Source organism: Hirundo rustica, chromosome 5 (genome assembly GCF_015227805.2).
Source record: "Hirundo rustica isolate bHirRus1 chromosome 5, bHirRus1.pri.v3, whole genome shotgun sequence".
In the NCBI taxonomy this organism is placed as follows: Eukaryota; Metazoa; Chordata; class Aves; order Passeriformes; family Hirundinidae; genus Hirundo; species Hirundo rustica.
In genome coordinates, this window is record NC_053454.1 from 26,793,121 (window position 1) to 26,817,911 (window position 24,791).

Here is a 24,791-nt window from a genome sequence, read left to right on the forward strand (position 1 = left end):
ATTAATATCTTCAAGTGAATAAATTCCTCGTGAGAATCCAGGTGCTTCAGGAAATGAGGTCTCCAGTGCAAATGAGGACATGTTTGAGTGGCAGGCTGCAGAGCCATTTCCGATTGCGGGCTCAGAGGCTGTGAAGTGCGCAGTATGTGAACACACGTCCACCCTCTGTCTCACCAGCCTGCGCACCAGCAATGCTCTGCTCTTCAGTACTGCCATGTCTGTGCAGGAATGTGCCCCCAGCAGCACTCTGGAGCCCTGTGCTGGCTGCTCAAGGCTTTCTTCACCTTCCACCTGCAGAAGTACAGACCTAGCAACGCAACATGATTTACACCTGCAAACTTCATGGGAAGTAATCTCACTGGGCAACAAGCACAGCTCACAGAAAAAGACACAGACCCCATCTCTCCTCACACCTGAGGTGCTGTTATGCAGACTGTGCCAAAGTGTTAGTCTGCTGTCAGAAATCCCAACCCTGCCTTCCTTTCACAAGGCAGAACATGCAAGACAAAAGCAGCAGCACATGCTTTTACTCTGCAAATCAGAGAATCATTCAGTTCTCATTGCAGAGGAACCAAACCACTCCCTGGAGAGGTCGCTCCCAGAGGCAGGATGGAGGGTGTCCTGGCTATCAGGAGGGAAAAGGCTGGAGGGGATGCCTATCCAGGCTCTTCCAGACTCTCTCTCTGTGAGCCCCATGGTGCCCTGGGTAAATGCTCACCTGGAAGAAAGGAGCATTCAGGTTCAAAGACCAATACCAAACTGGAATATTTTCTGCTCTACTTCTCATATAGGTCATTTGTGATTCCAAAAAGGTTTGAAGAAAGAGTAATTATAAAACCCTTATGTGCTATTTAAATATTTATAATAGCTCAGCTTCCCAAAACACGCGGATCTCTTTGGACCGCATACGCACTGTCATTGCGCAGCTAACCACAAGGTATTCACCCAGAACTGCTAACAATAGCATGAAGTCCTGTACATGCATTGATGCATTTGATGCTAAAAAGAGTAAGATATAGCCTATATCTTGGACTATAAATGGACTAAATTCAGCTCTAAATTAATGATACTCATTGGGTGTGAAATCAACAACTCTTTCTTTACATTAACTGTCTATTTTGATCAGTATTAATTGAAGATTTTTTTCCTCTATTCAAAAAAAAAAAAAGAGTGGAAAAAGGTCTATCAACAACAACTTACTGGGTTTGGAAATGTTGTTCAAGGTGACCACGTTGCACGACCTCTGAGCAGTGTTCTGTGAAAGGGCAGCTAACCATTAGCTTATCCAGGAGGTTATTCACTAGTATGCTGGACTTCCTGCATGTCTGGAGAATCACAAGCTTGCGGTCCATGGGGCAGAAGTCTTTTTCCACAAGGAAGTTTGTAAGGCAGGCTGTGCAGAAGGTATGACCACAGAGCGTGTCTAATGGCTGAAGCAAAGGTTGCAGGCAAATGTGGCATATCAGATCATCATCTACTTCTTCAGTGTAGCTGTACAAGTGGTTTTCTTCTGGTAAATGTGCTTGTCCACAGGTGACACAGAGTGGCAGGGAGCTATCCTCCATTTCTTCTTCTTTCTGGCTCATAGTAAGAATTGATGCAATTCAAAAGGAGGCAGGTGGGAATACCCAACCTGTTTTCTATTTGTGAGAGCTGTAGCAAGGCTTGTGTGCTGTCAAATCTGTGGGGAGGAAAGTGGAAAGTCAAAGGATTATGTTCTGGGTTGTGTTTTCTTACCATACTTGCAGTATGTATCTGGATAGGAAGCACTATATCAGGCATTAGGAAAGGATTGTGTCTTTGGGATGGGAGAGTAAAGCAAAGAAGGGGCAGAAAAAAGAGAATAAACTCCAGGGACTTTCTCATAAATCTAGCTTAATTTGCACAGATACTGTCATTGTAAATAAAGATATCAAGATAGGGAGAAATACTACAAGTGTTTAATGGCTGAAAGACTTAAATTAGCATATCATTGCAGTTCCAGTCAGATGATTTTGTGGCCACATTACCTATGCTAGAAAAGTAGCATTGTGTGTGGGCAAATGCTGCAAGACCATGAGCAGAAACACAGGTAAGAATAAAGATTTCTGGCCAAGTTGCCTGTTCAGCACAGTAAGGGAGGGCAGCAGCTTCACCTAATACACACAAACATACAAACACAGTATGTGTAGCCACAGTGAGGATAATTTGGGTCATGAGAACTTAGAGCTTGGGGCCCCATAGACCATTCTCATACCAAAGCAGAAATGGACCTGGACCCCTGCATTCAAAGTTTGCCTGCCTGCAGTCAAGCTGTTATAACCATCTGCACTAGCATAATCAGTTCAAAACTTCATTTGCTCTGCGTAGAACTAAACAGCTCACATACTGAAGGGTAGTCCACAGCGCAATGCTAAACAGTGTATTGCTCAAAAGAAGGCCTATTCCCTTTATAATTTGTAATACAGCAACCCAGTATGACCCTAACTACAAACCCAATTAGCTCTGGCCACATCACCTGCCTGCTGGTATCTTAAAGATGTAAACTCTGTGGGTGGCACCAAAACTGAAGACTAATGTGTAGTTTTTGTTTGAACCCCAACTGATTGTTGGAACATTTATTTCTCAATACTTCTATGTTTATTTTGATATACTACTCTGAAAATAAACATGAAGGTATAAAATATGCAATGGCCTAATTACTGCTCTTGCTTGAAAATGTAAATCTTATTTGCTTCTCTGCCTTAACACTGTACCCTTGCTTTCAGCTTGACTTAATTTGCTGAGACAATGTGTCAGCCTCAGACACCCCTGTCTGAGGGCAAATGAGGGAAAGAATAATAAGAAAAACCTGACTATGACAGAGCATATTTTCATATAAATAAACCCTTATTTTAATGCAAAGCTCATGGACTCCAAACCTGAGAAATTAAACTTTAACATGGCAGGTTTTTCTGACATGAAGGTAAAATAATAGCCCCACTAACACTAACCAGATGTTCAAATGTCAAACATTCTCTTCAATGTTTTCCTATATCCTATTCTTATGTAGCAATTATGTTAAGTGTCTGTTTTTGCTTGCAAGAGAGAGTTCTGCACAAGGCCTGTCTCCTGACTCGCAGTAACTTCACTGGAATTAAAATCATTGCCTTTTAGAACCCTTGAAAATATTTAAAATACACCAAACTGGGTCAAATGTTTCCTTTTGTAGAAGTATTCACCAGAGCTTTATGAAAAGCTATTTGTGAAGAAACAAACATCTCTCCATAGTGCAGGTAACAGCTCCACCTGTTATCTTCATATAGGAATTATTATTTAATTCTACTAAGGTGACGCACAGCAAAATAAAATGAGATAAAGAATTATCAGGGGCTGTGGGGGAGATTATTTGGGAACTGTGAGTGACTTCTGTAGGAAGCTTTTGGATAACTTCTAGATGAAGTGGGGTGGCTGTGAGTGGGTGTCCAGCTGCTCTCCACGTCCCTCTCTCATGGAGGGAACCCATCTGAAGTCAACAGGACTGCTTGCAAGAACAGTAACACATGGTTTGGGAACTTGCATGATTCTTAAAATAGATGTAAAAAGCATTAGAAACAAATAAAGCATGACAAAAATAGCACTGTGCTATAAATTTTGTTTTCTCTTACATTTTCAGAATGCCTTACAGCTCGGGCAACTAGGGGTATGGGCAACATTGTGCTGTTTCTCCACTCCCCACCGTGTCCTCTTGCATTGCCACACACAGGTACATCCATGTGGGTGCTCGCCTCATGCACCACACACCAGAATACAGCCAACTCCAGCATTTTGTTGCTTCAACAATGTTCTCAAGGACAGAATTCTTGCTTCTTGTTGGCAGGAGACCCAACACACAGCTGCCATCAGCCAACCTGAAAGCTAAAGCTGAAGCCCTGCTCTGAGGAAAGAGCAGCCCTCTCGAACAGGAAGATGGGCATCTGAACTGCCCCTTCCCAACCTCATGCCTGACCCTGAAAGTACCTCTCCTCCACTTCAACGTGTACACCTCAGCAAGACCCCTGATACAAATTAGGTACAGCTGGGAACAGTACTACAGCTCCAAAGCGACTGCAATTACTTTGGCAATGACAACAGAGAAAGAGGGGCATCGCTGCCCTAAGGCCATGTTCTGCTGCAGCAAAAATGATGAGAGAAGCCCCAGAGGAGGCAAAGTCTGACATTCCTGGCCATGTTACAGATACTCTTTATCAGTCTGACGTGCTAATAATGCAATGCTAGTGGAAAAGGGCAGGTGTGGGGAGCTGTACCTGAATTTTACAATGTTTACATAAATTACAAATACTTGCTACGGAACAGGGAAACAAATCTGTCCACATTTATTAGTAACAGGCACTAGATTTTTAGAACTTGAAATTCAAGTCCTATGACATCTATTATTTAGAAAATTTTGACTACATAATAATATAAATTCTGGAAAAAAAGTCTCAGCCCCTTCTGGCTAACCTGGTCCACATTCACCCATGAACCTTCATAAACTGCTGGATGTATCAAGCAATGGAATGACTGCCATCTTTGGGAAGTAATTATACCACCAAAAGAGAGCATGGAGAGTGTGTGATGGAGCTGTTAACACGGATTCAGTCAGGCAGATGCTCTTTGCAATGTTTGCAATAATTTGTATTTATAGCATTTATGTGCTGTCATAGAATAGCTACATAATTAGTATAATGTAATTTAAAGTCTTTATTCCTCTTGAACATTGTAGAAGAGAGGGGAGAAGGGATTTAAATTTGACCTATTGATTACTAGTACATATTTCTACTCCTTCCATTACCTATGAATTAAAAAAAAAAAAAAACACACAAAAACAAAACCAAAACCAAAAACCAAACAAAAAACAAAACAAAACAAAAAACAAACAAAAAAACCCCCACCACCACAAAACAAAACAAACAAACAAACAAAAAAAAACCCAAAAAACCCCACCCCACTTTGAGCAAGAAAACCTGCACAGGTAGATGGTAAACCACAGTGAAAAAGGAAAGGTAATAATTTCCTGGCTGAACATCTATTCTTCAAGCCCTGGCATCGAGGGAGGGAGAGATGGGAAAACAGAGGGGAGAAATCTTGTGTTCATCTGAGTTGGTGTCAGCCACCACTGGCAGCCTCAGTGGGACATGGATGTCACCTTGGCTGTCTCATGCTTCTTGTAGCCAGAGCCATACTGACAGAGGGTGGTTCTTGCAAGGGTGATTGGCAGAAGCTTTTAGAGGAGGTGGCGGTGCCATGCCAAAGCAGACACCACCAGCATTTGCTGCTTCCCTGCTGTACAGGAAGTTTTCTACAACTCAAGTCCCAGATTTAGCATAGTTTTACAACACCTAGCTCAGATTAGCTTAGATAAAGAAAATCAAGTATTGATTTGTAAGAATGTCACAGTGTTGTGACACTGTGGTGAACCAAGCTTCAGACCAAGGCAGAGACCCTAAGCAAGAATACTGTGCAAATGGTGAAGGAAGAACATAGTTATCTGCATATCCATATTTCCAAGTTTTCAGCTACAAGCTGTAATGACAATGGTCACATCATGGCATAAAATAACCCCAGGGCTGTGACCACAGTGAAAACCACTCTAATGATAACAGGTTTTTTAAAAAGTTACCCAACAGGCTTCTCTTATTTGAAGGACTTTGCATCTTACTGGTCTTCACTGCTTAGGAATTTGCAGCCACCAGAAGCACTTAAGAGAATTACAGAACTAACCCAAACAAAAATCCTGGACAGTACACATGAAGAGTAGGTAGAGGGAATGCCTTTCATCTCCTTGCAATAACAAGCCCATAACTGTCCCATCTCACTGAGGCATTTAACCAATCTTAAGCTTAAATACTGACTTACCAACACAGTTACACTGGCAGCAGCGTAGCAAGAAGAGGGCTCGCCAAGCAGAGTGGCAGAACCCTGCAGCCTCTGCCCAGCCACAGTCAAATATTAACCCAGCAGTTCAGGAGGCTGCACTTGGAAGCAGCATGGCACGAAATGGGAGAAGCTTCAGGTAGTAAAAAATGAGTAACAAAAGCTAGAAGAAAAATAATTAAGAGATGAAAGATATTGAGGAAGTGGCCAGTGAGCAGGCATCACTGGAAAACAGGAGCAAAACAGATGAGCTGCAGAACAGTAAGAGGAATTTAGCTCCAGTACTTTTGAAGTACTACAGCTTGGTGGTAGTGAAATTTTCAGTCAATGGTAAGCGTGGCCAGCATATATTAAGGAAATGGAGTCTAAATAGCGCAGTAAGATTGACAAATGTTACTTGGTTTGGGGTTTGGATTATTTGGGTTGGGGTTTTTTCTCTGTGTTTAAGGGACACTTTTTATTAATGTGCATTTTATACACACTGAGAGCATGTGTAGAACAAATCCTGTATCTGCTGATTAAAACAGATGCCATTTCATACCTTCTCTCCTACAGGAGATGGAGGTTCTACTGACAGAGCTGTTGTACTCTTCTTAACTAAATTATGATAGCAAAGTCATTCTGCATCCTTCCCCCAGTCCTAGCATGAGTTGTTATCTCCTACAAAAGTGCATCTCTGAGTGACTCACAGCCATCCATTTATGTGAGTCAGTAAGGCACCGTATGGCCAAAGGGGCCGGTCTGCCAGTGTGTAAGGAAACCGCTGTGCCACAGCAGCATTCAGAGCTGCCAGGTAAGGGTGGGAGCTCCTTATTCTTCCAGAGATGCTTTTACCTGGCCTTCCTTCCACCACACTAACTGTGAGCATGCTGCAGCTGATACCCGCCTTTCTTGGTAATCAGCTTCTTTGCTGAGGGCTTGGAGGGCTTGCCATCTTGCCTGTTCATGTTAAAAAATACCCACATCAAATTGCTAGGAGGCTCGACAGCTTTCACAGTTACAGAATTAGCTCTTTAATGGAGCCTCAGCCCAGCTGCTGCTGGCTAGAGGTGGGCAGGATAGGAGAGATGGGCATTGTCACCATCTAGTGGCTCACCCACACTGGGGAGAAGAGTGGCTCATGGCTAGGAGGGAGCAGCGGTCCTCCTTCACCCTCTCAAGCAAAAGCACACAGCCCTCCGGTTATGAAGGGTTAGCTGTGACCTTACTGCTCCTGCGTATCACAGAACCTGGGTTGCAAGATCACATCACATCACATCACTTATTTCATATTCAGGGTTTTATAATGAGGTATTAGCTTGAATGCTTTTAGAAAACCGTTTCCCATTAGTAAAATGTTAACTGTTTTTACTTCCTACCTTTCATCAAACTGTCTTCCCTGGTAACAGCCTCCCAGGTTTCCCCTTACTGTGATTTGTACCAGCTGCTTCTCTCCAACTGAAGTGTTTTTTATAGATTAAACTGGTCTTAGTGTTCAAGGTGGTATTATACAACAGTTGTGGAAAACATTGCAGAGTGATCCACACTTCAATGATATGTATTATACAGTATTTTAGATTCAAAAAGACAGTGATTCATATTTCAAAGAGCTGGCTATAAAATATCATGTAATAATTTACACCAATTTGGCATAGCTGCACTAAAGGCCAAAGGGATGATTCAGTTTGCCTAGACTAGAAACTTTGTTTGAAGGAAGGTTGTAAAACACTAAGGCGCCCAAAATCTTATCATCATGCCTTCTGACCAGAATTTCTCCTATGTATATCCTACTCTCTCTTTTCTCCCACCTTTCCACATATTTTTAAATCTATTCTGACTAAAGAAGAGTCACAACATCTTCTTTCTGCCTGATGGAAATTAGATGGAAATTTGTTATGGGCAGAGGCAAGATTAATACCTCCAGGTAAAAAGCCAGTAGCTGGAGAAGAGTTGCAGATCCCAGAGATACCAATTTAGCAGGTAAGAATTCAGCTTGACTTTTAAGGTATGTTAGATCTGGCTCTTAGAGGTAAATAATTGTATTTAAAAGTTCAGACATCAGTACAGAACATCTATGAAACAACAAACAGGAGCTCCAAAACGTCTCCTCTGCCTGGCCCCAGTTTTAAAATGGCTGGTTTTTCAAAGTTATTATTAGTCAAAAGTCCTTCTCAGAGCTTATAACAATCAAAGTACTTTGCAGAGCCTTTAATGATGAAAGGCATTTCCAACTGAATAGAAAAATCCAATGGTACAGTACAGTAGGTGAATAACCCCAGCTTTTTAAGTTATAGCTCAAGCTGTGAGACCCAACAGAAATGTCATACTGTGCCTGCACGCAAAATAACTTCTAAAACCAGAACCAGACTGTTTGAAAAAAAATATTTTCTCTGTGGCTGATGCTGGAATTTACAGAATAAACCAATGTTGGAAAAAGTTTTTTGTTGTGGAATTATTTAGCTGAAATCCCTGTTAGGAATGTATGGAAATACATTCTGGGTTTTTGTCTGTCTCTCACACACCCACGCAAACCTGGATTGCTCTTTCTGATGATTTCATGGATACAAAACTTTACTCAGCATGGTAAAATGAAAGAAAAAAAAAAAAAATTAGCCCAGAAGTACTGAATATTAGGAACAGCTGGATAAGATCTGAGTGAAGAGAAGATCTGAAGATCTGAGTAAGACAGTACGTATCCTCCAGGTTAAGTGTTCCTTACTATAAGGAAAATGTCCTAGGAAAGAACTCACCTTAGAAGAAAGCAGTACTTCCAAGACTTGTTGCTGGCATGCCTCTAGTTGTCAAATACTGATGGTTAAGGTAGTAACTTCTGTTTCTTACTTTTTTCAAAGCTCAGTAAACCCAGATTTGGACCAACAGCTTACACCAGAACTACAAGCTCAGACTCCAAGTGCAAAGATGGGTTGTAGCAAAATGGGCAGGCTGTGGGTAACTGCTTCCCAAAGGCACGCAGTCTACCTGCTCAAAGGAAGTCAATCATGTGGTCGAAGCAAGGCTATGTGAGCAATTAAGATTGACTCCTCAAGGGCTTCCTAAACACATGCTCATCCTAATTGACATAATAAATGCCATCGGCATTTCACATTCTGAATTATAAAATTACATGGCTAGTTATGTAACAAAAGGTGAGCTACCACTCCGATTTGGCTGGTTGCTCCGTCTGACTTCGCCAAGACTGGCAGCCTCACAAATATCATAAGCTTGCTTTCAGCCATTTGAGCAGATGACAAAACTGTATTCTTGTGGCTGGACAACCATGTGCCCCAGCTGCCTTCTTAGATGCTGGAAATCCAGGAACAGGTACAACATACAAGCTGCATGAGGGAGAGCATCCCTGTTCATTGCTGCAGGTGTGTCTGCTGTGTCTCTGTGATGGGGACTGCAGACCGCGTGTTCTGTGTGCAGGCTGCCCTACTTAACTTAAAAATAACAATACAATAGACAGAGTAAATTGCATGGGATTGTGAAAATCTTAACTTAATACAGCTTCACAGTAAATCTTAATCTGTTTTTGCAATCCTCTCCCAGGCCCCCAAGTGGGTCAGCAGGGAAGGTGGGTGATGCTATTTCTCTGCCCTCCCAATGCCAGGGGATGGAAGAGCTGATGGAGAGGGAGCAAAAGAGAAGTGGAGGACTTCTTCCCCTCAGGACACTGAAACTTTGCACCTCAACCTGGCTCCCACGGTCATGGTACCTCCCACCCACAGACCACACATCTTCTCACATGTGAGCACAAGATAACATTTAATAACTACAAAGCACAGAACATGTGATGGATAACCCTGCTAATAACACATGATACAGTAAACCGTGCTTTAATTACACTGTGCCTATACAACTGCTTCTCTGATCCGGGAGTTTCTTAATACTTGGCAAACTACTTAATGACTTCTCACAACACCCTGTGGGGACCTTTTTTTGGAAGCAACCCACATGGTTAGAAACACCTACTTGGTTAGGTGAGCACGGGAAGGGGCCACTGGCTGCTCCCATGCCAGTGGGGCCAGTGCCCAGATTCTGTCACAGGAATCCTTGAGCAGCAAGGTGACCACAGAGATGGTCTTAGACCTGATCTGAGGGAAAGCCTTCACAAACTCCTGGCATCTAAGATTGCATCCTCTGCTTTATGGATATGAACCTGCCGGAGGGACAGCAGCAACTTGTAGCAGCTGGCTCCCAAGAATAACTTGTCTAAACAATAGAAGTGAATGCTTGGGTTAAAACCTCTGGCCCATCACACTCAAAGAAAAAAAATAAGTAAATTCAGTGGAGCAAGGATTTAATCATCTGTATCTCAAGTTTATTTATGTTGCACCTAACTCCCATGCCATGATTTAGATGTAATTATTATATGTAATAAAATAATGAAAATTATTCTTAAATATTATATACTATATACAATTAAAATTATAGGTCTATGAATGACAATAAGTTAAATTATACTTGTATCTTACTCTTTCCTCCTCTTGCTACTTGGATCCACAAAAATTGCTGAATAAACAAATTCTAAGCAGAAAAAAACAGTCCCTATTGAAGAGTTTCACAGAACAGTGACACACCGCTGTTTAGAATAACACAATCTGAAAGCATTCCTTGCTACTCAGTCCCAGGGTCACAGCTGCTGGAGCCCAGCCCCATTCAGGGCCCTGGAAAAAGGAGGGCACAAGCCCTGGTAAGGTAGTCAGCAGGTAAATTTAACAACTTAGGGAAGTGGTGCAGCCTAGGGGAAGCCTCCAAAAAATGGGAAAACATACAATATGTAGCCATAAATAGAAATTTCAGTGGGCAAGGAGAAGAAAATTTGATGACCTTACCATTTTTTTGCAATGCTGAGTACTGAATTTTACATTTAAGAAAAATATTCTCTTGGAAAGAGGGAGATATACTGGACATTGAAGAGGCTGAACCCAGCAACCCCATTACTGTGGTCTGACTATGAGTTTTCTGGGGTTAACACAAGTTACATTTTGGCTCTAGAACAGACCTCTCTCATAAAATAGTGCTGACAGTGCCCATTTACTTCTGCTGATAATCTCTACTGCTCATTAGGGAGTTAGGTGTGCAGTGGAGCTTATAACTCTATTTAAAATGGAAAGGACTGGATAAACCTAAAGTATTCAAGCAGGAGTGGAAGCAGATCTCTCTAGATGAGGCTGTGCAATAGTTTCTGTTCCAGGGCACCTTTTTTGGAGGGAAGCAGGATAATGACTAAGCTCCCTGCTCAACAATAGTCTCAGCAAGTACATTTTGTTTATTATAGTGACCAAGCCCCAAGCCTCACCAAAACACATCCTGTAGAGCCTGGTTCTGCCTTCATCTGTTCAGCACTGGAAATAACATCCCTGAGTGTGGTACTACTCACTGGACTTGATTCATCACTCCTTTAATTGGGGCTTCATGGGAACTCCCCCAAAGCCCATTGCTAATTAACATGCATGCATTGCTAATGGCCTTGTAATATTCTCCTTAACAACAAGAGGCTTACTAAGGTTTTGTCAGCCAGGACACACGAGTGACACCAGCCTGGGAAAGATAGTTAAGCCTGTGGCTGAATTAATATCTGTTTCCAGAACCGGTTCTGTGGGTGTGAAGACCAATTGTGTGCTGTTTAGTCCCGTGATGAGAAACCAATTAGGAATTACATGCTCCAACTGTCCTGCTTCCTGCATCCTTTCTCACAATCAGATGTTATCTGCTGTGTGCAGGCAGGCAAGAGGATTTTTTAATTCTTTGAAATTCCTCCTACAAGTCATATCTATTTCAGTGCCTCAGACCCTTTTTGACTGGATCTAAACTGAGATATTCTTTTAAATAGCAGTAATGTGATCAGATGAGTTCTCAGACTGAAACTACAGGAACTCAAAGCTATACTTTCCAGCACTGGGTTCTACTTGTAAAATCCTGTGAGAACTGATGCTGTTAAATATATTGTACAAAATCAGCTTTGTAGTAGAAAATAAAATAAGATAGTAGTATCATCTTTACATTTTTAACACAATCTATACCAGGTAGCTGTAAGCATGGAAAGCAAAATGCTAGGGAAAAGACAAGCAAAAAGTAGACAGGAATTATATCCAAAATCAATCAAAATTTATGTGCTTTCAAATGAGCTATTTTCTGAAAGATTCACCAATCCAGATGTAGAAATGGGAAGCATTCCTTGATAAGAAATTACTGGCAGATAAAACCCATTTATTTTATTAAGACTCTTTGTCTCAGTAAGAATGTTGAGGGTGTATTAAAGCAAAACTGGAGGACCAATGAGAGGGTTACCAGGAGCAGCTAGACAGATAGGAAGTTTGAGTGTTTAGCTCCTCATAAAGGAGCAATTGATTTTTACTCAGAGGGATGGGAACAGTACACAGTGGGAAGCAGTTGTACACAACAGGAACTGCCAACTAACCATTCCCTGAACATGTATTGAAGGTGAAAGTTTGTCTTCTGTGCTGAATCCTTTTGAATCCTGTGATTCAGGTAATGATTGCTTTTGCAGATTCAGATTGAGCCTTTAGGGGAAGCCTTGGAAAGATCAACTGCATATTTGTCCATCCCAGCTTCTAATTTCTATGAAAGAACTGGACTGCAAACAAGTGCTGAGTTGGGCAGCATTGCAGGATGCCAGTGTCTATCCATTTCAAAAGAGTGGGTTCTCATTACCTCCTCAAAAGGCTCTGGCCAGAGAGTCCCTCCTAATCAACCACAGGCCTCCATTTGCCCTGAGAGGAGCCAGGTGGCAGCAGCCAACCCTGCAGACAGGGCTGACATCTCCAGAAATACTGGACTGCTTCCCTCCAGCAGCCAGCCTTAAGGAGACTCTCTACATTTGAAAGCCTGTATTAATTTATTTTCCTTCTGGAAACAATGCTGCTTGATTTCCTGGTTTGCAGTGAAATTGAGCTAATCTCTCATCTCATCCAGCGTGCAAAATTTATTTCCATTTTACTAAAGAAGAGCTATGCTAGGGGAAGGTGCCAGCACCTTCAAACTTCTTCCAAAAGACAATTCAATTTTCTTTTCTAGTAGATGATCACAACTCAGAGCCAGGAACATTCCTCTTTCCAACTCTATGCTACAACAAAGTCCTGATGCAGTTAATGTTCAAACACATGCGTTGGAATACCCTTACGAAAGCAGATCCCATGTGAGCAAAGGGGAGGACACTTCTACAGGACCACAAACAAGTAAAAGAAATTAGCAATGGGAGAGTGTTTTCAGAGGGCAAGGATAAGACAACACTGAGACAAGCTTTCCCAGATTGATTCAATTTATATCTTTGGAAAATAGGCTCTGAGGTTTAGGGTGGAAGAATAAAATAGCAAATTAGTAACAGATCACTTCCTTAAGTGGAATTTTCAGTCTTAGGAAAGTAGATGGGAGTATTGAGGATACAACTCACACATCAGCAGCTTTCCAAATTCCTGACAATGATTTCTGGCTTTTATTTGTGGATCAGCATTTATGCTTTTCCAACAACAGCAGATAAGAGACACTGCTGTTTCAATGAAGTGATGGAAGTGCCTTGATGTTGTTCTGCATGAACCTGAATAAGCAAATTAAAAGCGTTTTGGGCAGTGGGAGCTCCATTTCAAAAGCTTCATTACAAAAGACTGTGGGAAAACAAGTGCCTTGCATAGCACCCAATCCAGTGCCTCAGCCCCTCTCCTAGTTATCAGGCCTCATATAAAAGCATGACATACAAATCTAATATGCACCTTTTCTGATTTTTGTGTTTTTCTTTGGCAGATGTAAGAGTGGCTGAGAGCTTGATGCAAGCAGTCCATCCCTTGTCATTAAAAACAACCCAAAATATTAAGAAGTTTAAACATGTGAACAGGTCCTGATTTATGCACTTGGACCTGTTGTCTACTGAGTGCTCTAAGTATAATTTTGGTGAGTGAGGATGTCCAAAAATCCTCATTGCTGTTCTGTATTCTGTGTTGGCACTGTGAATATACATGCTTTCACATGAACAATCAGTCTTATGGATAGAAATAAAACTTATAAGAAGTTATGCCTATTCATATATATTCACGGCTTTGAAACTGCTGCATATACCTGTACTGAATTACAAGATGTTTTGAGTAAAGAACTGAGTGTAAGCTTAAGTGTGAAGAACATGGGCTAAAGATGAAAACTAAATCAAGTTCTCTTTCCTCACCTCAGCTGCTATTACATGCATAAAGTCAAGCAGAATTTTATTCTTCATTCAAGCAGCAGTGAATGAAGCCTCAATTTGCCTCCTACAGCTGCAGCGAGACTTTGTGGGTTTTAACCTGGGGGAGGGGAAGAAATGGGTTTCCATAGAATTAATAAAGCGATGGGCTAAAGCAGCTGCAGTACAAGTGACACCTCTCCACAAATAACTGTTTGGATTCCAGCCCACTTTTCTGAAGAAATGGACTTTCTTAGCAATGGGGAAGACAGAAACCCAAGCACAACTAGCTAACAAAAAGGTTATGAACTAAGCAGCGTCTTTGCACACCTGCATGTAGTTATGTAAGAAGTATTTTAACAGTGCCTTCCATGAAGCACAGCTACAGGTATGTTATACAGCCCTTTCTATTAGATTATGAAAACAAGCTCCACATTAGGTTGTGGGGAAGCTGAATCACTAATGACAGACACAGTAGACATTTATCACTGCCTGGCTGCATGGCACTCTAGAGTGCGCAGGCCGAGGTCTGGGCCCGCTCCCCTGCCACTAAACAGGGCTGTTTTTTTTTTACCCGGGCATTTTTTCCACCTTTGTTCTTCTGGAACAACTCCTGCCAAGCTCAAGGGGCAACCTAGGAACAGCAGAAAGAAAGATACAAGTCTTTTAACTCACGTGTGTGTCTTTGCCGTGTGTCTCACCCGCGGCTGGCAGAGCGGCGCGGGTGCACAGTCTGCAGGCTGGGGCTGGCGCGGCTGGGCAGGGCCTGCGCTCACCCCTCAGCTGCAGGCAGACAGCGGCCGGTGCCCGTCCCCGATGGCCAAGCCTATGGCAGGAGGTACAGAAAAGCTGGGTTGCATAAACCTGCGCAATTCAAGGTTTAAAAGACCACACCCTGCAGGCAGATAAGCGTGTGCAGGCTGCTTGTACAATAGTGTAATTTGAAGCTTTTACTTTTCTTTCCGGCATATACCAAAGTTCATTTTCAGTCAGGTTCTTCCTTGCATTTCTTTCCTTCTTTTAACCTGACAATCAACATGGTTCAAATTTAACAAATAGAAGTGGACCATCCTAAAAATTGCTTTGAGACAGAAGATTCATGTTGGCTTTCCCCTTTGAAAAGGAAGATGGGCTCCGCTGGTTCTAACCCAGAATCTATGGTTTGGAATCTGAATCTTCACCTTGTTCCTGTGTACTTGGTGGTGAACACTTGAACCACATAAGAGCAATTTGTAAACTCCATTAACAGCTGTCTGAAAATATGAGCTCTGTTAATTGCAAAATTAAGACTGCATTAAACCCTCTTACCCAGTAATTTTCAGTTTAAAAAGCACCCAAGAAGGGGACAAAATGTTGTACTATAGGTAAGCTGTCACACTGTTGCACTGTGATGCAATAGCTGAGAGTGAATGTTACTAGCAAAAACAGCAGCAACAAAAAGATCTTTTTTTTTTCAAAATATATTTTCAGTAGAGGAAAATAAACCCTAGTCTTCCAGCTACATGAATCACTAATAAATGGAATGACTTCAGCCATCTTAAGCATTTGCTCCTAAGGAAGGAAGTGTTATTCAGGCAGCAAGGCAGCTTTAGAGGTGGACTTGAATCAAGGAACAGCAGTATGCACTGAAAACAGACAGGAGGAAATACCCAGCCTTTGATAGAACACATCTATGGCTATGGCTACCAGGTCTTGGCCTCCAATTCATTCTTATGCAAGTTTGTTTCCCTTCAAACATTTTCAAAACATGCTTGCTACTTGTGACTATAAAATCCCTTGTTAAATATTTATTTTAAGAAATCACCAAGGGATGTGTCAAGTCCTACCATCAAGTGTGACAGCCATTCCCTTAGCTGATGGATGCTTCTTTGCAGTAGTATTTGCCTTTTCTGCCCTGACAGCATAGCACCTCAGCTCCAAGTTACTCAAGAAAACCTGGGATGGGTTCCTGCCAAGCCAGCCTGCCAGTGCGCAATGTACAGCTGTCCAAAACCCAGGCAGTGCTGTGCTGGATCTGGGACACTGTGCAGCTGCTGCTCTTCCCCCAGGATGGGTGCAGTGCAGAGAGACACAACATGCATGGTACCAGATGTCCATGGCAGTCACAAGGCCAGATATGCAAGCCTCATGCGTCAGTCGTCTGCAAAATTCAACTATGCATATGAGATATACTTTTAAAAACATGCTTAAGCTACAGAAGCTTAAACATTAGCGAATACATGCCCACAGAGCAAAGCCTGTGTTTAAATCCTTCCTCACATGGGAGGTCTCTGAGGCTGCTCGCCCTAGATTAGGAAACACAGAGCCCTGTTGGCACAGGTGACCACATCAGACTCTCAGTTACAGACTCAGTTTCCAATCTAGCAACTAGCCAAGTTTGCCCTCCCTTCCACTGCTGGGAGACTTTTCAAAGTTTCCAGACTAAGGGCCAGCTCAAGCTCATTTGTTCTCACACTAATGTTACTGAATTGCTTAAACTGCCTTTCCTATCTCATGATATACTTTCCTGTTTTCCTTTCCACGCAAATTCTGTAAGTCTCTGCTCAGACAAAAGGCTCTCTGCTCTCCTGCTCACATGAACAGCCCTCTTGGGCACTCATTCCTGTCCAGATTCTTCACTCTGGATTGGCATTTATACTTCTTTATACATACCAGGCAACTTATTTTCCTAGAAAATGAGTTATTTATTGGCTCTGAACCAAATTCCTGGTGAGTTCTTTCATACCTGTTGATCCCAGCTGAACCTGTCATCTGCTGGGAAGGAACAGAGAAGAACCTCCTTTAAACTACAGCCTGTGTACTGTACTATTTATCACTTCCCTCCTTTGCCTGCAGCAGATTTTCTTCACCCACATCACAAAAACAGTGAGAGCATTTTCCTACTACAATACATTAATTTGCACCAACAGCAGAGTATCATAGATCTGACTGGTGCATTGACACCTGTTTGATAAACTTTTAATTTCACAGTATAGATTCATACATTGGAGGCAAAAAAACCCCCAAAACCCAACAACAACAACAACAACAAACATATTTAGCTGTTTTTAAAATAAATTTGTACATGTATCTCAAACTATGCAAATACAGGTATAATGACTGACATTTCCAGTTGCAGATATTCTGTACTTTACTACTGCTTAAATTATTTCCAGGAGGAGAACATGCCATAAACTCTATTGTATTAGACTTACTCATTTATTTACTTCAACTAAATGATTTCAGCATACATTGAAAGCATTGGCAGTACACACTATGCAAGTTAAGTTAAAAGATTAGTCATGTCATATTAGGGGAAACTGTAGTATTCAGTGTTAGTTGATAATACTGTAATGGTTGCCATCTGTGTTGGGTTGAAAAGATCACTGTGTCCTGCAAACGCAGAGGCCTGTGCATCCTCCTGTGAAGCCCTGTAAAACCAGAGCAGAAAATGCAGCGGTCAGGTCAGCTCTTTACCTCCTGCTGACCAGTGTCTCCCAGTCCCTGGTCCATCACACTGATTACAAAAAAGGAAATAAAAGAGCTTCCTCCAGTGCATGTTACACTCCTGTCCACACTCAGTCCTCTGTTCTGGCAGAGGACTGAGCCATAGTGTCTCTTTCAAGTACTCAACGTCACTAGAGATTCCTTGTGGATCTCTATGATGTACCACAATGGTAAAATACACACTTTACCTGACCCCCATGGCTGGACAGTGAGATGGGGACCAGGACAAAGGGGACAGGCAGACCTGGCTGGCCTTTTGACTCAGTGGAGAAGCAGTGAGAAAGAATGATGCCAGGAAAGGAACATCTAGAGCTGTGGGTCACAACTCACAGTGGTGGAGACAGATGAGACAGGAGTTTGGGGTCTCCCAGATGAAACTGTCTCTCCTGACCTCCAAAAGGCAGGTAACATGCACATCTGGCATGAGCATGCAATGTTCTCTCATGGGATTTCACCTCAGCTTGTAGAGGTATACTGAAGAATAGGAACAAATTCTAGGAGGGGAATAATCAAGTGTAGAAACAGCTCCAGCATGCAGGCCAGGATTTTCATATCAGCTCCCTCTCTTTTTTCCTCTTTGTGGAAAATGAGCAAGCTGAACTGGATCACAAAACATAAAAAGATTGCCAAGCACTTGTACTATGGACTCTGTTGACTACTGAATGCCACTGACAGTCTGCTTGGAATTTAGATTGGACTCTGCAGTCATTTATCACCAATATTAAATAGCAATTCTGTACAGTGTGACAGTTTAAATAAGATGTTGACTTCCAAAATTGACCCACTTGGTATAATTTACAGTTGGCAGAGCTCTTTACAAAGTGTATGTTACTGTGGGAAGTAACGGTTCATTTGTCATATGCATTTACTGGATCTTCTGTATCCAGTATCTTTGCATTTTCTAGATGAGAAAAGGCATGTTCTCCTGAGAAGGAGAACAGGAGCATAATGAAGAAACTAAAATCCTAAGATTAAAATAATCTCTTGTCCTCAATAAATGAATCAACAAAAGTACCAGAGTACTATTTTTCTGAAGTGGACTGCTTTCAGAGACTAAGAGAGCACAGGATTAAATATGGCCCTACTGGGAAAAATACCAAATACCAAAATACCAAAAATACCAAAATAGCAACTTGTACCATACCGGCAATTAAAATCATCCCAGCAAAGAGCCTGTATGGCATCCCTCAGGAATGACCTTGACTTGGAAAGCCCACAGACCCAGCTGTAAAATCTCAAGTGAATTTTGGGGTCATTCCACCTCCTCCAGAAAAATATCTGTGAACGCATGGTCTTTGCATACATAAGCAAAACAAATATTCAAGTGACCAAATCACTCTGGCTGTAGGGAGGGGATAATATTACAGATAGGCAGGCACTATATGTTTTCCACTGGGAGAAATTCTTGAAGTTAAAAGATTAATCTGGTCTCTCAACACATTCATTAGTTAAATTGCAAAGCAAGCTCATTACATAACCAACCCTAGGACAATTATATTTATCTCGTCAAGGTTCACAGTACAGATGGATTGCTGACCAAGGTAACATGAGTACCTACTGCAGGGTAAAAACTCTCTGATCTATTTAAAACATCAGTGCTGTGCCCTGCCCGAGTTTTCAGATTATTTGTGTCTTTTTGGAAGCATACATTTGTGCAGTTCCTCCCAGAGGTCTCTCCAGCACGAAGGGAGGAACTGAGAAAAGCTGGCATTCATTCTCTAGAATTGGGCAAATCAAGGCACAGAAATTAAGTGATTTGCTCCTAATTACCAAAGAAGTCTCTGGCATAAAGAGCATCTCACTAATTCTCTCATAATTTTTTGGATGCGGTAAAGGAAATGTTTTAAGGTGGAGTGAAATTTCTGTACTTAAAGCACGTACAAATACATAGTGTGCTCAGTCCACTTTTGAATTAACTTTTACATCCTGGTTTATACCTGAAGAATTGAATATTTGTTGAGAGATGGAGGTCATCTTGTCTGACTCCTTGCATGTCACAAACTGCACATCCCCTGCTCTGTCCCTTTGTGGAACCTGCTGCCTGGGTTTAACCCTATAAGGAACCTTTCTAGAAAAGCATTCCATTCTGGTCTCAAGAACCAAAAGGTGGGGAGTCCACTGGTCTCTTTGGTATCTTATTCTGGGTATTAATTGTGCATACATGTAAAAACACATGGATAGTTTACTGTTAATTTGATGAGACTACCTCAGATTATTGTCATCCATTCATGTTATGCATTTCCTGGGAAGATGAAAGAGCTGTATCTTGTACCTCTGCATGCGTTATATTTGTACTAACATCCTCATTTACTTTTCATGTGGAACAAAAAGGCTGTGGCTGAGACCTGACAATAGAGCAGGTGTATTAGCTACCCCTCATGTAAGACTTTTGCTGTTCCCTGCATTTTCATCCAATTTAAAATCCTCTTTTAAAATGCTGCTGTGATGTGATTGGTGTTACTCCATGAGTCTCTCCGTATGCATACATACGATAAACACAGACAAAATCAGACCTTTGCACATGTACTCAAGGATCATGCCAGATATTTTACCCTCCTATTGAGCTATGACTACATTCTAAGGTTGTCCATTAAGGTCTCCAGAGTCTTTCCAAATCTCTTTTCTTTTTCTGAAGCTGTCTCCCCCAAATGGCATGTTACCAATTTCCAAGTTTATAATTTTACACTTGACCATGATAAAGAACACCTTTTTCAGTCTGAAGTCCACTTTTTGGGCAACTCAGGTTCCCTTTTCTCTAGTTCCATGCATATTCAATGAGTAGTTCAGTATTTTGCCTGCAAGACTAAGTAGTGAACATTGCCAGAAGAAGCCTGAGTCTTGACTTGGCTCTGGAATCTCACCAAAAATTTCTTTTTAGAGTGATTTTGCAACAACTCCTTTGATCCACTAGCCACTTGACATGTTCTTAAACAAGAAAGCAAAATGCTACATTTTTGATCAAATTATGGTAGGATATCAAACTGAAGACTTTAATTTTCTATTAGGCCTATAGGAACTTCTTAAACCAACTGGGTAATCTTACATTAAAGAAGAAAGCCAAGCTTACCTGACAAGACTTGAATTCAATGAAAACATCATTGGCTGCCATTAACAATAGTCCTGTTCTTTATACTTGAATTTCCATATCAGTTTCTCTACTATTTTGCTGGAAGTGAGGTCAAGCTGACTGTCATGCTGTTATCAGAATTATCCTGTTTGTGCCATTGAGGCACTGGCAAAAAAAAGAGCATGCTTTCAGTCTTGGCAGAAAGCTCCAATGCTCCCAAATTTATCAAAAGTTCTTATCAGTTGGCCAGAAAATTTCTCAGCCCATATAAGAAGAAGAAGGAAAAAAAAAAAAAAAAGGATGCATAGCTGCTGGAAAAACAGGGGCTACTGCCTTAAAGTTGACTCCTCAAAGTAGGAGTTGTCTAACATTCTTTTAGTTGCATATGGGCTGGAAAAGAATTCATCCTCCTCACGTGATATATACAAACTGTATACTTTCTTTCAAAACATAAACCAGAAACCTTTTCTGAACATTTCTGCCATCTTATTTACAGTTTCAGTGTCTACAGCCCTTTCTTGGTGCACGTCATTGCTACTTTTTTCGCTTATGTAAATTTAAAGCTCTTTCAGAACACCTTTTGCTTTCCAAGAGTAGATTTTGGGTTAGGTGTTACTAGTAATTTCCATACTCAATAACATATAAATATCAATAGATATTTATCTCCCTTTTATAGCCTATTTTTCCAATATACAGCTACATGGTTTATTTAAATAGGTAAGTATTGTTTGTTTGTATGCCCACACATGTATACCTGTGCAGCCCCATATATAGATGTCCTAGGGTAACTTTATGATGCCTGTATCCCCAATCGTCTGTTCTGTTTGTGCTGTATATTGAGTCCTGTGCCTTTAAGACTGGTTCTAAGAGCAAGGAGAAGCGCGGAGTTTGTTTTGAGAAAACTACCTGACTCCTCCACATTCTTCGGCGGACAGCGTGTTCGGCGGAGGCTTGGAGAGACTGCAGGACAGAGATCTTTTTTTTCTTTGCTTTTAGTTAGTTTCAGCTAGCTAGGGCAGAGAATTTCCCTGGACTGTTTTTTTTCCTTTTTCTTAGAACTGTTTAAACCTGCTCTGGACTGAAAACCCAGGGGAGCACTGGGGGCTGCACCTGCGGCCCACCGGGGCCTGGAGCTCGGCATTTTCCAGCAGCGCCAGAAGGACTGGGACTGAAGAGACGCTAAGAGAGAGCCGAGCTACACCCACGGCAAGGACTTTCTCAATTTGCCATCTCACTCCAGAAGGAGAAGTTTTATTGTTTCATACTATTCATTCTTTATACTTGTATGCACTTCATTTGTTTAGTAAAATAGTTTTTTCCACTTTTCTCCAAAGAGGGTTTTAGTTTTTTTTTCCAGACCAGTTAGAGAGAGAGGCCACGTGAGTTTGCTTCCTTAAAGGGATCCTATACAGGGGTTTTCTCCCAAATTTCTCCCAAACCAAGACAATAGATAAGTGTGGACAAATGTATACATGTTTAAACACATGTATACAGATAAGTAAGTCCATTTCTACTTTCTGTCTTCTTTTGCCATACATGTTATCTTAATAATGTTTTGCCCATTTAGTAAGTTCTTGAAAAACTTTCAGTTTTGTTCATGCTTCCATGCCTCTGCTTATTCAGTTTTAATAAGGGCTGTCCTTAGCTTTGGGAAATTGGCTTTTTCAAACTACCATTTGTGAATATTATGGTTTGGGACTACATTCTCTTCAAGCATAATAAATGTAACCAGGTCATGATCAGATTTTCCTGACACTAAACCTGGTTTCCAGTCTAGTGGATAAATACACTTTTATATATCAGGCTACCTAAAAGCAGAATTCTTCCACTCTAACAACTTTTGTTTTGCAGAACTATCATTCAATATTTAAAGTTATTCTATTGATGTTTCACCAGTACCCAAATGAAATCTTCAGCAAGTATGCCAAATAAAGTTCCCCATAATTACACAGTCGTCTCCCCACATGTTCAAGCTGTCTTCAGATTCATTTCAGTGACTTACAATGTCACCTCTGCCCACCTTGGCTCCCCACTAAGCCTTGATAATCAGCATTTTATTGTGCTGTGTTTCCTAAGATCCTGCACTTCCCAGTTCTAAGTTAGGGAGATAGACACCAGGTCATAGACCAAGTCATTCCCCTCACACAATTTCTTTTCTCACCCTTGGTCTGCTTAAACAGCTTATACAATATTCTAAGATATTGATCCCTCTAGCACTGTAACACGATGAGACAATTAAGTTGAATTTACTTTGATAATTGATAGATTCTAGTTGCTCTTACTTATTACCCAGATTCCCAACTTCAGCATATAAGTATTTCCAAATGAATTTCTCTTTGGATCCTCTACCATGCTGATTTAATTTGTTCCTGACAAGGAGAATTTGAACCACATTTACTTTCTTAACCCCCTTCTTCATGCAGTTGTTTTAAACACAGTTCTGGCAGTTGCCAAAAGCCAAGTTATTTTGTCCCAGCCACACCTATTCAATCTCTCCATCTTTTAGTACTGTATATATTACAAGCCAGTACAGGGTTTAGCCCCATGGTGTGCAGTCAGTCCAAAACCAACACAGATATTTTGTGCTGACCTGTGGAATGCTGACATGGGCTGGCTAGAATACAATCTCTGCAGCACTGTTTAAAAAATGGCATTCAGCATCATTCTTTCTGCGTCAGTGTCATGTTTTTGCAGGTGGTTTTGAGAAATAATTCAGCAAATAAAATTTTTAATATCAGTGTAAGTACTCCATGTAGGCCACACAGGCACAACTTATCAAGGAACTGCAGTCTTCTGCAATGCTTGCAACACCTTGCAGCCAAAAGGCTCAATGCTAGCCTGAGCCAGTCATGGAAACTCTCCGAAGAGACCCAGATGTGTTCCACACAGGTGAAAAAAAAGCCTTAATAGCTGGGCATGTCTCAGTTACCCACTTTTAACTGTCTCTCTCCCGCTCTCTCTCTTCTATTTTTTTTTTTTTTTTTTTTTTCTCCCCACACACAGCATGAACTAGGAAGTTCTGCAGAAATCCTTCTAGGAACAGGCAGGGCCCCACAGACCTCTTGGATCTGCCTGGTTACTGCGCTGGTACCTGCCCTCTTGTAAGAGTACAGAAGTCAGCTCTGAACCCAGGATTGTCCCTTGGAGGGTTTAAAGCCTGTGCAATCCAGCTAAGAAAAACAGGGCATGCTTTACAAAATGTGTCACTCCCATCAAAACAGTAAGAACTTGGACAGACAAAAATTTGAGTCAGGATGCTATCGGCACTGTGGTCACTCTGCCCTTACCTCAAAGAGCTAAGGGGTCTTCTTCATACATGGAAAAATTGTATCTTTTACTGGACTAATTGGTTCAACTGGAGAAACTGTGTGGCTTCAGGAATGCAAGTGTTCCTTTGACCACACGCACTGCAAGTTCTGGTATTTCCACACAGCAAACCATGAAAGGTAGCTGCTGGGAAAGGGCACACAGAAAGGGGCCACCTCAAAGGCAGTGAGAATTTTTCAGCTCACTGGTTCCTGAGCAGCCCAATATGTTCAATCTGAGCACATTGTTGCCCGGAGATTGTGGAACAGTGTGCTGATCCAGCAAGCTCAGCAAACAGGGAACGGTGCACATCTTGCAGATAACCTCTCTTCTACTAAGTGAGTTAAGCATCAGTCTAAGCACACTCCTTTCACATACTAACTGGTAAATTGCTAATTTATTTACTGAAGGGAGAGTGCAATGCATACAGTATGGATAACACCAGAAACAAAAGTTGCAAGGATGCAAAAGCGTAATTGCACACAGGGTAATGAAGAGTATAACGTGTTATACATATACAGAGAACTTCTTTAGTAATGCCGGTTGCAAACTGAGATGGTGATTATTGAAGGTGTTGAGCTTAGAAATGTAACCTTAAACTCCATTGAGCAAGTGCTGCTCTGTCCTAAACTGTCCTACTTACCAAAGGCCTGAAAATAGTGGATAGAGGAGCAACTGGAGCGCTGACCTTTCCCATGTAGAGCAAGCCCTCCCTCCTTTCCTGGGCTTCTGCCCTCCCATGACACAGAAAATGCATTTTAAGCAGCTCATGTAACTGTGCTTGTGTACCTGTCAGTCTCCAAGAACCCACAGTGACTTTTGGATTTGAGGAACAATTTCAACCACTTCTGACAGACGACAGGGGCTTTCAACAGCAATTAAACAAGTTTGGTGAAAGAAGGTAAG

The 24,791-nt window shown here is 41.5% G+C and overlaps 1 protein-coding gene across 5 annotated transcripts in view; it reads right to left on the bottom strand.

The window, feature by feature from the left end:
• Window positions 1-24,791, bottom strand: part of LNX1 (ligand of numb-protein X 1) — a 120,432-nt gene that overhangs the window by 64,635 nt on the left and 31,006 nt on the right. For 4 of the 5 annotated variants that reach the window (XM_040065529.2, XM_040065532.1, XM_040065528.1 and 1 more), the window contains one exon: window positions 1,201-1,681. In XM_040065529.2, the coding sequence (XP_039921463.1) occupies window positions 1,201-1,586 (386 nt within the window). In that variant the 5' untranslated portion in view covers window positions 1,587-1,681. Of the gene's footprint in view, window positions 1-1,200; window positions 1,682-14,701; window positions 14,799-24,791 lie in introns of those variants that run through there. The other variant, XM_040065530.1, reaches the window with a different exon arrangement.